General features: G+C 49.1%; 5 protein-coding genes and 1 non-coding gene across 6 annotated transcripts; 3 read left to right on the forward strand and 3 right to left on the reverse strand.

Annotated features, from left to right (window-relative positions):
• Positions 1-396: 396 nt before the first annotated feature.
• On the reverse strand, positions 397-1,541 carry BO83DRAFT_103959 (uncharacterized protein). Its single transcript, XM_025525878.1, has 2 exons — positions 1,524-1,541; positions 397-1,458 (listed from the first exon to the last, which is right to left on the reverse strand). Exon 2 carries the CDS (start codon positions 1,423-1,425, stop codon positions 589-591), a length of 837 nt encoding a protein of 278 aa, XP_025385275.1. The 5' UTR covers positions 1,426-1,458; positions 1,524-1,541; the 3' UTR covers positions 397-588.
• Positions 1,542-2,345: 804 nt separating this feature from the next.
• Positions 2,346-3,595, forward strand: BO83DRAFT_380793 (aldo/keto reductase family protein). Its single transcript, XM_025531836.1, has 3 exons — positions 2,346-2,537; positions 2,615-3,020; positions 3,075-3,595. The coding sequence occupies exons 1-3, from the start codon at positions 2,411-2,413 to the stop codon at positions 3,535-3,537; spliced, it is 996 nt and encodes a 331-aa protein (XP_025385276.1). The 5' UTR covers positions 2,346-2,410; the 3' UTR covers positions 3,538-3,595.
• A 3,927-nt stretch (positions 3,596-7,522) lies between these two features.
• Positions 7,523-8,550, forward strand: BO83DRAFT_391446 (putative short chain dehydrogenase; the record flags this gene model as incomplete). Its single annotated transcript, XM_025532902.1, has 3 exons — positions 7,523-7,741; positions 7,797-8,135; positions 8,239-8,550. 3 exons carry the CDS (start codon positions 7,523-7,525, stop codon positions 8,548-8,550), a joined length of 870 nt encoding a protein of 289 aa, XP_025385277.1.
• A 2,424-nt stretch (positions 8,551-10,974) lies between these two features.
• On the forward strand, positions 10,975-11,064 carry BO83DRAFT_t205. Its single transcript has one exon. It is a non-coding gene; the product is annotated as a tRNA-Asp (tRNA).
• A 698-nt stretch (positions 11,065-11,762) lies between these two features.
• Positions 11,763-12,835, reverse strand: BO83DRAFT_419416 (uncharacterized protein). Its single transcript, XM_025534882.1, has 2 exons — positions 12,494-12,835; positions 11,763-12,440 (listed from the first exon to the last, which is right to left on the reverse strand). Exons 1-2 carry the CDS (start codon positions 12,738-12,740, stop codon positions 12,055-12,057), a joined length of 633 nt encoding a protein of 210 aa, XP_025385278.1. The 5' UTR covers positions 12,741-12,835; the 3' UTR covers positions 11,763-12,054.
• A 246-nt stretch (positions 12,836-13,081) lies between these two features.
• Positions 13,082-14,362, reverse strand: BO83DRAFT_380798 (putative oligosaccharyltransferase subunit ribophorin II). Its single transcript, XM_025531837.1, has 4 exons — positions 14,119-14,362; positions 13,845-14,043; positions 13,503-13,787; positions 13,082-13,450 (listed from the first exon to the last, which is right to left on the reverse strand). The coding sequence occupies exons 1-4, from the start codon at positions 14,262-14,264 to the stop codon at positions 13,211-13,213; spliced, it is 870 nt and encodes a 289-aa protein (XP_025385279.1). The 5' UTR covers positions 14,265-14,362; the 3' UTR covers positions 13,082-13,210.
• Between the last annotated feature and the right edge of the window lie 344 nt (positions 14,363-14,706).

Genomic DNA, 14,706 nt, shown 5'->3' on the forward strand with positions numbered 1-14,706 from the left:
GGCTGGATTAAGCCGGCAATTCCGCAGCTGAAGTGACAGTCATCGCAGTGGCTGATCGGAGACTACTAACGAGAATCAAAGTTGGCAAACCAAACATGGACAATGGTTCACACAGGATCGATCTTGGAGACACTGCTGGATTCTAAAAACCTCCCACATTGTACTCCCCAATTCTGAGTGAGGCGGTTCGCTTTCAGTACACTGTTTGTAGCTCCTCGACTATACACAGTAAGAGACTCTGCAAGGGTCCTAGTATGCATCCACGAAAAGACCCTGATGTCACAGCGATCAGTGGGTCCGGAGCTGACGGATGGAATCCACGGAACCAAAGATCGCTCCCATCAAGTCAGCTTCGTATTGCAGTGATTATTGCAGTCAGCTCTGCTGTTTGCTCGTGTCCAACCTCCAGTCTAATGCAATTAACTTTGGGTGAGCAGGGTAATTATGCAACTGGAGAGTATCTGCACCGGAAACAACGTCAGCTTACGTCGATAGATCTCTCATGTCAGCCAGATAATAGCTATACACAAACATTGAATTACAGAAATAAACTGTCTTTTCGTTTCTAATTGGCTGGCTATACAACCATCACAACTGCTGATACATCACATCCGTCCGCATCGTATACTTCGTCCCCCTCAGAACCGGATCCCCACCATGAAGCAGATCCATCTGCTGAAACACCAACACCGAGCCCGTCTTCGGAAAGACACGCAAATGTCTCTCCTTCTCCTCATATCTGGGTAGAAAAGACGTCGCTCCACCCAGCAGCTCCCCCTTCACATCAAGATTCACCTCTCCCTCTCCCCGCTCAACCCTCTTCATTTCCCTCTTCAGCTCTCCAAGATCCTGCTCTCCATGCCCATTCAAATACAGCTGAATAGTATAATACGACTTCTCCTTCCCATCAGGCGTCTTATATAGCCCATCCCAATGCGGCCTAAAGTACTCTCCCCCTTCATACTTAAGGAACCTCAACCGCTCATTCAACCGAGTCATTCCATAAGCCTTATTCCGGCCCGCAAGGCCCGTCACCCGAGGTTGATCATCAATCTTGTCAATCCCCAGCTCCTTGAAGAACGGCAGTAACCGAGCCAGCAGCTTATCTGCTATCTCCTCGGAATCATAGATAATGCGCCCACAATTCCGGGTATCTGTTGCGAGCGCTTGCCTGCCATTTCCGATGTTGATCATGGCGCGTTCCCAGGTAGGTGTGGCAGAAGAGTCACCGGGAGGGATTGTGCTGGACTCCGCAATGCGGATTAGTTCGGCGCATTCTTCTTCGCTGAATGCGTTGTCTATTACTGCTGCGCAGAGGTTCTTGTATTCTGGGAGTGGTGGTTGAGAGGTTTCGAAGTTGATGCGATGGCATCGGGCGTTTGGGGGCGGTGGGGAGGTGAGGAATGTAGAGGGGATTCGCTGCATGGTTGGTCTTGAGGTACAGAATGCTCTTTATATGTAATGGCTCTTCATCAGTTTCTTCTTGTTTTTATCTTCAATGCGAGCAGTAAAGAGACTTACATAGGATGGACTTGCAGAATGAGGCTCGTGAGATGCGTCACCTATCCCGGGCCCCACTGTTGCCTGTAAGCAAGGCTGCAGGTGGGCTGATCCTGGCTTAGCAGTAGGATATGCACAGCCTCGTGCTCCATAGTAAAGGATCATGACTCAAATGAATTAGTGTATTTTATCGCTTCTTTCGTGATAGTTACCACATTGTACATCCAACCACTGCATGTAGCCTTCAACTAACGACAGAGAACAGAACCCACTTCCGTTATTTCTTATCTACCCCAAGACTGACATAGAAAGAAAAGCTGGACCTTCTCCTATTCTAATGTGTAATAAATAAAGCCCACGAAGCTCAATTCCAATGATGGCCAGAGCTCTGTTTGCTTTCTTGAGTATCATTTTTCTTAGATCCAAGTCGATATTCCACTGATTTTTCGTAGCGTAGATCAGATAGCGAATTCACACTTTTCCTCATTGCTATTAGAAGAGAAACTTGGGATATTCCGCTCGTAATGTGGAAAACGCAACGCTGAAGAGGCGATTGTGGATGTTGGCTCTCCCTATAGAAAGATTACACAACTTACCCTGCGTTAAACTAAACCATAAAGCAGGGTCAATTTATCTTGCCTATTTAAGAATCAGGATGGATATCATAGCTAATAGCTAATAGCTAAAGGCGACCGCTTACGACGATCGCCCAAACATCGCCGATGAAGAGGTAAGCAAACGGAATTAACTGCCGGAGTTATGTCTAAGACCGGATAGGTGGCCAGGGTATTTCACCTTATAAAAGCCTACGGCGAGGTCTTTCCACGAGGTACTAAAAAGCAAAGAAGGATTATCACTCCATATAAAGCTCTGCTATCCTATCACCGACCACACCATCGAGAGAGTCAACATGCCCCAGATTGCCGGAAAGGAAGTCGGACCCATTGGCTTCGGTCTTATGGGGTTAACTTGGAGAGCGACACCACCATCCCAAGAGCAGGCGTTTGATGCTATGCATGCGGCAATTCAAAATGGGTGTATGTGTGTAGCATTCCTCTGGTTTTCTTTTGCTAGTAGACAGCTATGTGAACCAACACTGATCATTAACCTATAGGTACCTGTTGGAATGGCGGCGAAAACTACGGCGCACTTGACTACAACAGTCTCGTCCTAGTAGAGCAATATCTGGAGAAGTACCCCGAAGATGCCGACAAAATAGTTCTGAATATCAAGGGCGGCGTCAACCCGGAGACTCACCAGATAGATGCTTCGGCGGAGAATACGCGCCGCAGTCTAGATAACTGCATAGCGCAGCTGAAAGGTCGCAAGAAGATTGATATGTTCGAATTTGCCCGTCGAGACCCGGCTGTGCCTATGCAGGAGACGTTTGCTCTTATCGAGAAGGAATATGTTCGGACTGGCAAGATCGAGGGGATTGCCTTGTCGGAGGTGCGGGCTGAGACGATCCATGAAGCTGTCAAGTATACCAAGGTACTTGCGGTGGAGGCTGAGCTTTCTTTGTATGTATAGGATTTGTTGCAGAAGCAATGGAGGGTTAATGCTGACTGGAATAGGTTCACTACTGATATACTGGAAAACGGCGTCGCAGCGGCGTGTGCCCAATACGGGATCCCAATTATTGCCTACTCGCCGATCGGCAGAGGCATGTTGACTGGTCAGTTCAAGAAGTTCGATGATCTTCCGCAAGATTCGCTGTTGCGCTCTTTCGACTTTCCGCGATTTCAGCGGGAGAACTTCGAGAGGAACATGCAGCTGGTACAGAAAGTGGAAGATATCGCTCAGAGGAAGGGTTGTACCCCAGCGCAGCTGGCTATCAACTGGACAAGAGCACTCTCTAGGCGCCCAGGGGTACCAACCATTATTCCTATTCCAGGTGCCACAACTGCGGGGCGGGTGGAGGAGAACAGTAAGCAGATCGAGATCACGGATGAAGAGATGCAAGAGATTGATGAGATATTGGCCAAATTCACTCCAGCTGGTGAACGATACCCCGGGGCCATTCCAGTCAATACCTAGGATATTTAGTATCAGAATCCTGTAGTAAAAATGACACTCTCGTAGCTTTCATTTCAAATCATGTTTCAAGGTACCAAATCAGTCAGTTGACGCAACATGATAGCCATCCTTCCAGTAGGACAAATCTGAGCTACCTTGTGTCCAAAAGCTATATGACGAGCCACGAGTGCTGTGTCTACCAAGTGAGTACTTGTTATCTTCTGGAAATCAGCAACCCGGCTTCAACGACCATGTGACAGCACCAAATCCGGCTTTCCCCAGCAATCTTGGGCAGACTAGCATATCCCAGCTACCGTACCTGACGATCGGAGAGACGCCGACCGGTCTGGACTGACCGGGGTAAAGTAAAAGTAACTATGCACATGGAAGATTCTAGCATGTAACATGCATCTCATCATCTGAACAGCAGCCGTGAATTAGGGTGGGGTATATGACAGTGCGATAAATGCTAAACGCTCTTGTATGTTGCATCTGTCTCAAGTCTTGATGTTAATTGCAGTCGGGACTGAGAAGATAAGTCACAGTTGCAAGGGCAGGTATTGTGCAATCGAGGCCACGTCAGCGATATGCCGGAGTTCAATCGGAATGAGAGGGGACGGAAGGGACGGAGGACGGTAGTAAGTTGGTGGCTTGGTGGAGAGAACCTTGGAAAATAAACTATTGCCGGTCCTGGGATAAGACAGCTGGGGGTAAGGTTTCCTGTCAATCAACAGTAGAGAGTGCCGTGGGGAAACAAAAGAAGGGATGGTAGTGGGGATTTGGGGAAATTCTTGCTGGTCACACGCCTCTCGCCCCCGCGGCGGCACTATCTACGGAGTATACATAGTTGACGCCTATAGATAGCAACAATTAGGCGAGAACTTTACTATAGTATCTGCTACCGCTACGGTCACTATTACGTTTACTTTTATCGAATTGGCTTTTTCCCTGGTTCTGGTCAGACGAATTGCAGGATAGACATTATCATCGTTTATGGATGATGCGCCTTCCATCTGTTTCTATCTCCCAAACAGCACAAATCAATCCGAACTTACACTCCCGAGCTTGGGTAGGGTATGGTTCTCCGCGTAGGTCCAGCTTGTCCATAGGCCCAACAGAAATTATATCGATCCGCTTTTTTCGTGGGCTATACGCATTATCTACGGTACACTTGTAGCTGTGAATTTCTCAGGTCGCTTTCTAGAAGCGCTCTCTATAGTATGACTCTTTGGACTTCAGTTTAATAACATTAACCGTTGCTCTTCCGCAGCCAGGCATAACCTGGTGCCGATATCTTAATCACTGTGTGAAACTAGAATATAGGTTAAGTTCTCAAATACACAGTATAGTATCAGCGATTGTGCTAGTAGTAAACCGAATGCACACATGGAAGTAGGATGCTTGGATTCCGCGGGGCCTCGACACCTGGCGCGCCAGGGGCGCATCGCGCACTGACCAGCAGTTACTGTCTCGCCCATCCGTGGGAGAGTCTGGAACCTGGGGATCCCTAAGCAACCTGCCACCCTCGAGTCGATCATTGCCGCTGCCGATTGCCCGTCACTCCCGCATCTTGGTCCTTTCAACCTGTTGACCGACTAGGTCTGTCGAGCAATACGGTCTCACACCATCTTTCAATATCCATATCCTGCACACAATACACATTTTCACATAAGCACAGTTGTAGACGCCAAAAGGATCTCTGCGGATTATACTCCCGGATCCTCCGGATTCGACAGGGAAGCAGGCCGCATATTCGATGGGCGCATCTGGACTCAGTGCTTATCCAAGCCTATTCTCATGCCATTCCAGAGATAGGAGAATTGCAAAGCGCCAGCAATAGCACAGCTAATAAGATCAGTTGTCAGGCAGGCTAGCATATTCTACCCGCGTGCACCGGAACGAACGTTATTGGGCACTAGTTCAAGCTTAAGCTCCAAAACATCAATCAATAGACGAAAAATAGAATGCTCACGGGACCTGATACAGCCGCCGATGAAGATGCGGGTGCCAGGGCCGAAAGGCCCCTAATTTCAGGCAGGAAAAAGCCACCCGGGAGTCCCAGAAAGGTAAGATGGTGACACCTCACCTCGTTACCTTCCATCTCCCCGGTATAGGGATGAGACCCTTCCATTCAGCGAAGAAAAATATGATGGTCACATGGCAATCCCAAGGATCCGCTTCGGGTGGTTGATCTGATTCCTTGCTCTACTCTGGTTTAGGCTTGTCGACCACATCGTGGGAAGCAGGGATCTTGTATCTATCTACACTTGGAATGGTGAATGGTTCTTCTATATTCAGACTCTCCTGAAAGTAAGGTATGGTTGTGGCTTCGATGACTTTGGGTGAATGGCCCTTGATATAGTTCTATGCGCTAGCTCGTATACACAAAATGTTTGTTTGGTTACGTTCTTTACCGAATATCGATATTGATGTGTTCACCTTACTGAAAGTGCTTGATAAGACTTGCCTCGATCCGTATCGCTAGGGTTCTAGGGATACTCATAGGCATAGGGACGGGGATGGGGATGTTGGCGACCGCGGAGTTGCGATGAGAATCCCAAAAGCATCCTCTCCACCACTAGAAAGTACAGGAATTGGCCAATAGAATTGTCTGGACCTGTGATAAGCTTGCTGTCTCAATGTAGTGCTACAGACAGAGGAAAGGGGATCACACACTCCATGCAGGGCCACTACTGTTCCAAACGAGGTGAAATAGATAGTAAACCCCTAGGCAGAATGTCTATGCTATGCCACCGTCTCAACCAAAAAGATGGTCCAAGCCAACACCCTATCTTGAATGTACATGATGCGTACATAACATCCCTACATGCTGTACCCGGATGGGTGCCTGATAATGTGCAGGACGAGGGCTCTGGAAGATTGGCATTGGATCCGGGACGATCTCCGAACGACCCGTGACCACCCCGTCGAATGTTCGACCGAATTAAATGTAGCTTCCAGAACCGCCCAGGCAGGCCCCGTGATCAGCAGGAGTACCGGAGACAGACCAACTGTCATCCTGACGGCCATTCTTTTTCCATCCCCAGTTTTGGGTGGGTGATCGAGGGGGAGCTTCTTTCCGCCCGCCGCGCCCCCATTCGCCCCATCCCCGGATTGCCTAAAAGAGAAAGCCGAGCACTCCACGAATAGTGGCCCTTCCAGTGGAAGCCATGGCCGGCAGTTGTCCGTTGTTCGTGTCGGTCAGGCCGTAAATTTGCCTTGGATGATGCTGTAAGAGACATGCTTCTGGGGAACTTCTCACGATGGCCCTCAACACTATCGTTACTTCATGATGATTTAACTTCGTCATTCGCGGGCGTGCAACCCCATTGGCCATGTCACTTTGCCCGCTTCTCTTTATCGAAATCCCTTCATTACCCAGTTACTGTTGGGGAGAAACTGGACATTCCTCTGGTTTAGTCGTCATACTGATTGAAGAGAGCAGTAATTGATACTGTAGTGGCTCTAGAGATGTGCATTGATCAAGGTTGTATGCTATCAAAGTCTGGTCGGGATAGTTGCCGTACAGTTTGATATACAGAAGTCATTCGGTGCCGGAACGATGCCTGCAGGTCTTGCCACGATGGAAAGGACCAAATGACCTCTTGGTGGAACCTGAATTGTATTCCCTTCTATCCCCATCCGTCCACACATTCCCTGGGTCTGGACCGCATCCACCTCTCCCTCGCAGCTAATCTTTCTTGGGTGCTGGTTCCAATCTCTAGTTGCTCACATGAGCCCTCATGACCATCTTGGGCCAACATCACTCCCCCTGAGGAAGCTACCCATGGGTTCATCGCGAATATATAAGAGGCTTTCTCGATGCTCACTGACAACTCTGCCATCAGTCATTGAGTCTTTTTCGTGCTCACCTCTGCTTTCACAGTGACTCGCGTGCTACCATTGATTAAGACTTTCCCAGCTCACATCTATCTTCCACCTGAAACCCTTTCAACTACATTGTCTTTCAAATCTATCTACTTCATTACTCTACACTTACTCCACAATGTCTGTTTCCTTCGACACCACTGACGTTGCCCCCGCCCCGGTCCCTGTTGTACAGGATGGCCCATGTCTCGGCTCCAAGTCCAGAATGCCCGAGTTCAGCCTGGCTGGAAAGGTTGTCTTGGTCTCCGGGGCTGCGCGCGGCCTTGGTTTGACCCAAGCTGAAGCCCTTCTGGAAGCGGGTGCCAAAGTCTACGCTCTTGACCGTCTGGATGAGCCTGTAAGTGTTCTAGAAGGAGTTTATTATTTACTCTTCTAACGCGCGATTCTTCTAGTCCCCCGAATTCGCCGTTATCCAGGAGCGCGCTCTGCAAGAGCTGGGTACTGAGCTTCACTACCGTCGCATCGATGTCCGCGACACAGAGCTGCTGAACACCGTGATTGAAACCATTGCCAACACTGAAGGCCGAATGGACGGTCTGGTGGCGGCGGCCGGAATCCAACAAGAGACCCCCGCGCTGGAGTACACAGCCAAGGATTCCAACACCATGTTTGAGGTGAACGTCACGGGGGTGTTCATGACCGCTCAGGCAGTCGCCAAGCAAATGATTCGCTTCGGAAATGGAGGCAGCATCGCCCTAATTGCGAGCATGAGTGGCACCATTGCCAATCGGGTATGTTCCCATCTTGTCACCCGTTACCAGCCCTACTGCTTTCCCCGCTTTGACTCTTCCTTCTCTTGACTTTCTGTGCGACGACTGACTCATGATGCTGTAGGGTCTCATCTGCCCCGCTTACAATGCCAGTAAGGCTGCCGTGCTCCAACTTGGCCGTAACCTCGCCTCTGAATGGGGTCAATACAATATCCGCGTCAACACCATCTCCCCTGGATACATTGTCACCGCCATGGTCGAGAAGTTGTTCGAGCAGTTCCCCCAGCGCCGCGACGAGTGGCCCAAGCAGAACATGCTCGGCCGACTGTCCGCTCCTAACGAGTACCGCGGTGCAGCAGTCTTCCTCCTCAGCGACGCCAGCAGCTTCATGACTGGTAGCGACCTTCGCATTGACGGTGGTCACGCCGCATGGTGATGACATGAACAGTCATACTCTTGCTATTTTCCTTCCGATCCTCTAATTACACTCTGATTATCACGGCACTGATTCACGCATGGCGTTCATTGGAAGCGAGCACTGCACTATAACTGGTTTATCATGACGTCTACCTCTCCATCAGGAGGCGAATTTGTGGTTTCTTTTTCCCCTTTAGCGTTTGGTGTCTGGACGGGATGATCGGGTTGATGAACAGTACTTAGAGCTGCTACCTACCACCTGTACCTATACCTATATTATACATACCTATCATCCCTACCTACTACCTACCTATTTAGTTAATCAATATGAATTTTATTCCCCGATATAGCCATCCCATAATCCCTCCAGTGAACCTGAAATATTTCTAAGCCCCCACCACCCCCATCAAACCTTTACCCAATGAACATCCCCTAACCCAAACCCAACCCAAAACAAAGTTACAAAATAGCACCACTTAGCGCGCAGATCTCACCACCCCAGAGAACCGCACATGACCCCACAAAAAGAGTCATCTCTTCTTAGCAAGCCCAGCCCAGTCCAACCTACCATAGAGCAGGAAGTTGATAAATGTAGTAAGCGTAGTCGTAAGCCTCCTAAATTCTGGATGGATTACTTCGTGGTATCTTGCCAAGAACTATCTACTGCCATATTCCCCACCATCGATCCGGGGTAACTAATTACTTACTACCCCACCCCAGATCCCCCGCATAACTGCATACGTATTAGATTCGGTTCTGAACCAGGGTTAGAGAGGTTGATGTGACGTGTGGTTGATGTATAGACTTACTATAACTACTGGATTTCTATATTTATTGGGTTCAATAATTGGACTCGGATTTGTGGGGGTTTTCTGGTAGTTACTGGGTGCAGTGAGGTTGAACTTTGCTCGCTACCTTGCTCTGCTCTCCGGTGGTTCGTACTATTTCTTATTCCTACTAGATAGATACGAATATGAATATTATTTGGATAGAAAGTATATGGATCGAGGTAGTGGTGGTGGTGGTGCCACTCTCACGCAACACGAAGCACCACTATGGACGATGGGTCTATCTATTGGTGCAGTATGGCAAAAGCAAAGTGAAATAGATGAACCCAGACTTCGCCGAGAAAGTGAAAGAGATTACCTATTTGGGGATTATACATGGTAGTTATTAGCTGAGAGGACAGTCATCCCCCTTTTCAACTAATTATCTATGGATGTAAGAAAGAAATTGACAGAACCTAAGACGGATATATGTGCCGAGCGAAACCCAAACAAGTCATTCTCTCATTATATTAAACAAAACATAAAAGCAAACCCGGAAAGGAGTCTCGTGATCCATCTGACTTAGTAACTATTCGAAGTTGAGGTAAAAACATATTGATGCCTAACATATCGCCTAAGCGGCCTAGTATTTCGATCCAGATGCAAGGGGATCGATTCGTGAACAAAATCTAGACCCTTATTCGATACTGCAGTATTAGTGTTTCTGGGGTCTTGGTTCACGTGGTAATAAGGCCTTGCAGGTGGTCTATTTTTATTTGTTGTTGGGAATATCACCTGTTTTGTCTTGTCTCTTAGGTGAGGCTACTACTACACTAGTAGTAATATATAGTTGGGTGGTGTTCAACTTCGGTTGGGATCGGATCTTCTCAATCAACGTACGTGTATGTACTATATCCCCAATATACGGATAATTCCGGGCTTATCCCTTTATCGCCATCTATCTCATTGGTATATACTCCTTCCCCGGATGATGCGGTCTTGGTTCGATAGTCACTTGATATTTCCCCGGATCGTCAGCATGACCCTATACTAATTAACCACTAGCAGTAGCTAAGTAAGTATTTGGTTCTTTCCATCCAGATAAATACATACAAGTCCAGTAATTGGCTCGCTTGCCTCCGGTTTACCTGCCTACATAGATCCTACTTCCAACGGCCTGACCCAATATTCCATAGTAGCATGATAGATATCAACCAAAGAACCACTGACAACGCATCACCACCGCAGCGTGCATGACATTGTCCATCTTCTGCGTGCAGTATATGCCCCCGTATCTCTCCGACATTGGTATCCAGTTATATCATGTTCCTATACGGATGGCCCACACTTTGCAATCGGCGACAGCATCGACAATGGAGTTCCTTGTGACCATTTCCATTCATTTGATGTGGCGGATATGGATTGATGATTGCTGAAAAGGGATGTGGGAGGGAAAGAATATCGGGATCTCCTGTTTCGGAATGGTTTATGAGGATTTCTTTTTGTGGAGGGGTATGATTGGGAAGTCGAATCGTCATCTGGGGGTATAGGTTTCATGGTTGGGATGGGAGTGGTTCGGAGTGTCTGACAATGGGCCTTGTGCTTGTAGTAGTAGTTTTAAGGAGGTGGTGAGAGGTGGCTGTTATAGCGTAAGTTGGAGGGGCTTATAACAACAATCCTCGATGGTCTAACGGTCATGATTTCCGCTTGTCAATCCTTAACAGGAACAAGCGCGGGAGACCTGGGTTCGACTCCCAGTCGGGGAGATGTTTTTGTGGTTTTTGTTGTCTTTTCGGGTGCTGGGTTAGATTCTATGTTTTTTGCTATTGTTTTAGACTTTATTCTGTTTTTTATTATGTGTGCCTGTCCTTCTGTTGTTCTGGAGGCTGGAGGTGAGATCGTGACAATGTCAAGATTTATATCGAGCCTTTTTACCGGTGGCATATCTATATATATAACGGTCGAAGTCTACGACATTAGACACACGATCTACAAATGTCATCATCTAAAACAAACACTTAAAAACCCCGCGGTCTTATAGCACACACTCATAGCTAGAAATTGAGATGCTAAGAAGTGTAGTGTTCTTGTAATTGCTTGAAATAAACCTGCGACAATGGTGAGGAACCGAGCATAGGAAGTATAACAAATCCATCACCACCATGCTTTGGAGTGCTTCAGACATGCAATAACTGGATCTATACCCAAGAACCATGAGATCATTAAAAAAGCCACGAGTGTGTACAGGGCCTGGTATCGGTTTTATCTTAGGCAATTCTCTGAATCCGTGTTTCTGTCATAGCTCATCCCGAGGAGCAACCTGAGTAGGCATTTACAGTGCAATGATGGCATAAGTATAGAGAGGGCTGGTATATTAGGACCAAGCGTCGAGGATGAATGCAAAGCATATTATGGAAATGAGGGACTCGGATAAACGGGACGTATGGGCAGATCCAATTTATCAAGGCTATATGAAAGCCGGTCTATTGAAGACCGACAATGTCTTAGACGAAGTCCGAGTACTCCAATTCCACACGCCCACAGAATCGCATGCTATAATGTAGCAACATAGCAACAACATGCAATTTTTATAGTTGAATCCTACGCATCCCACTCATCCACCTCAAATAAGCCATCTACAACAACTCCCCACCAATCCAACCATCCCATAATAATACAATGCCATTCCATAACCATGCATACATACACCATTCGCTCCTCCTTATCGTACACTCCTTCGCCCCCGTTCTAACCCATCAGCCAATATCCCCAACCACGCCCCTCTCCCCCAATCTCCCCACAACACCACTCTTTAACCTCAATAGCCTCTCAATCTCCCCCGCCGACAATCCCTGCCTATCCCTCATCGACAAGACCTGCCGAATGGTAAACGCATCAACAAACTCCCTGCCCTGGAACCCGGATCTCCCCATCGCCTCGAACTCCTGCTCCGCGGCCTTGGTGAGGCGCTGCCGTGCTGAGAAAACCAGTAACGCCGGGTTAGATGCGGGCGGGAAAACGGTGGGCGCGGGCTGTTGGCGCGCAAAGGTGCTAGTGTGGGAGAAGGTCGGATTAGGAGTCACGGGGCCGATGGTGCGAAGTTGTGCGGCGAAGTCTGGGTCGCGGCCGTCGAGGTCGATTGCTTTGTAGAGATATTGTCAGATTGGGTTTTGGGGGTGGGTTGGATCTACGTACCTGATGAGCGCTCAAGGGAGGGAGGTTCTTTTGAGTGGTAGGTTGGTCCGGTTGGGGGTGCTCGCGACGGTTGTCGCGGTGGTTGTGGTTGTGGCTGTGGTGATGGTTGTTGCTGTTTTGTGGGTTTAGATGCTGCTGGTGGTTGTGCTGGGGAGGAGGTCGGAGGAGAAACGGGTTGTTTTGGGTATTGGCGCCGCGAGACAGCCTGGGCGGCGGATCTCGCGGGCTTGGAGGATGAGGCGCCCATGGGTTGGCGGTTCTGGAGGATTTGAGATTGCGGATCTGGGGGTGGAGCTGGGGTTTAGCACTGATGTTCTGGAAGCATAATAATTGCGGTGGTGGTGATGATCGGTTTGACATGGATTCATTTGCCATCTGCAGAGGATCGGGCGGACTAGCCTGTTTGGGATGATGGACTAGCCGCGCGGGTGACGTCAGCCATTACGAATTATTTACTTGTTCTTTTGATATTGTTGCTGCTGTTGTTATTGTGGTTTGGGAGGTGGGATACCCCTGACTGTCCAGGTGGTACTTTTTTTTTTTTTTTTTTTTTTTTATATAGAGATGTGTTATGATAAGTATCGTATAGTAGATGCTATTCCTATTCATGTTTGTTTTGCTACACTCATACAGTAAGGCTTGTCTGCACAAGCCTGGTTCCCTAAGGAACACTACTTCAATGATACTCACCCAGGCAGCAGTAGTCCAGTACTGCGTTTACCTGAGTCCGGCAAGCCGTCTGCCCTGGACTTCACCCAGAGCGCGGCTACCGCTGACGAATGCGACGGATCCGGCCACTGCGACAGCAGGGAGGATCTGGAAGAGAGTCCAAGAACTATAGTACAGGAAGAAGATGCCCTCGATGGAGAGGAGGGAGCCAAGGAACACAATGTGAGGGATAGGAGCCGACTTCAAGGCGGTAGGCAGGTGGTTGACGTTGACGCCGAGGAAGAGCCACTGGAGCAGTGTCAGAAACGTATTGAAAAGAAAAGTATAGAGTAGAACTTACCACACCGCCCAGAACGGGCAGAGTAGCGAGCACCATGGCGACAAAAGCCAGCGTAATCACGATGGGAGGGCTCTGAGGGTCGCTCTTGAAGATGTGGTGGATCTCAGGAAGCTTTCCATACCGCGAAACCTCGACGGTCGGGACGGGCTCATCGGCGTTACGGGTCACATCCAGCTGGAAGGCAGCAGCATTGTATGCGGTCGACTCGCCGAAGGATCCGATCAGGAATCGGGCCTCAAGAGGCTCGGAGGCGGAAAGGAATTGGATGGGAAGGTCTTTCTGGGTCTGAAGTATACATCAGCTGTGCCCTAGCTGGTTCTGCGTGTAGTGCAGGCCACCTACCAGGTCAAGCCTGGACTTGCCATTGTCCTTGACGTTGAAAGGGTATGAGATGTCCAATCCGGTCTCAGGATCCTGGAGGAGGAGGTACACTTGGTGTGCGTGCTTTCCGGTGCGTCCTTCTTGAGCTGTCAAGGTAACTTTCAAGGTATCGGCGACTCCAAGGGCGACGGGCTTGGTAAGAGCTTTGTTATCGGGGATACTGTCAATTGAGAGGTACCATCAGTTCAAAAGTTCCAGAAGAGCAAGATAACAACGTAGAAAATAAGAAACGTACACCTCCTTTACGCCCGCACCGACACCAGCGCCTTTGGTGTTTACTGACACGGTGGCATCAGTAAATCCCCATGCGGAGGCAGCCGCGGTCGGGATAGCAGCTGAAGCCAGCAAGGAGAGCTGGAGAACGGAGTGCCACAGCTGCATGATGAGCGAGAGACCGAAACCACAGCGACCAGGCAGTAGAATGAATGGAAAAGAAGAAAGCGACAAGGCCAAACACCGGGGATATAGCGAGAGGAATGGGAAGCTGGAGCGACGACACGAACAGGCCGAAGCGGAAGATGCGCTAAGATAAGCGCCCGCGGCTTTGGGGCAAGCGGCGGTCCAGTGACCGCCCGCCGCCCGTGCAAGCCCTAATTTCCCGGCATCTCGATGGAGTTCGGGCTGCCAAACATTTCTTCTTCGCTCCCTCGTCCGGACTATCGGGTTTGTCTGCCACTGTCGCGATCCCGGAGATCCTCGAACGGCTCAATAGTCGCTCCTTTGCATTTGCGCCATGTCTTTTATGCCTCTCCTCTAGCCCCGGGAGCCCCCCTGCGCCTGCAGTTTGCCTTGACGTTCCGACTCCTCGCCTCCGCTTCACCGA

This window comes from Aspergillus eucalypticola (assembly GCF_003184535.1).
Source record: "Aspergillus eucalypticola CBS 122712 chromosome Unknown BO83scaffold_23, whole genome shotgun sequence".
In the NCBI taxonomy this organism is placed as follows: Eukaryota; Fungi; Ascomycota; class Eurotiomycetes; order Eurotiales; family Aspergillaceae; genus Aspergillus; species Aspergillus eucalypticola.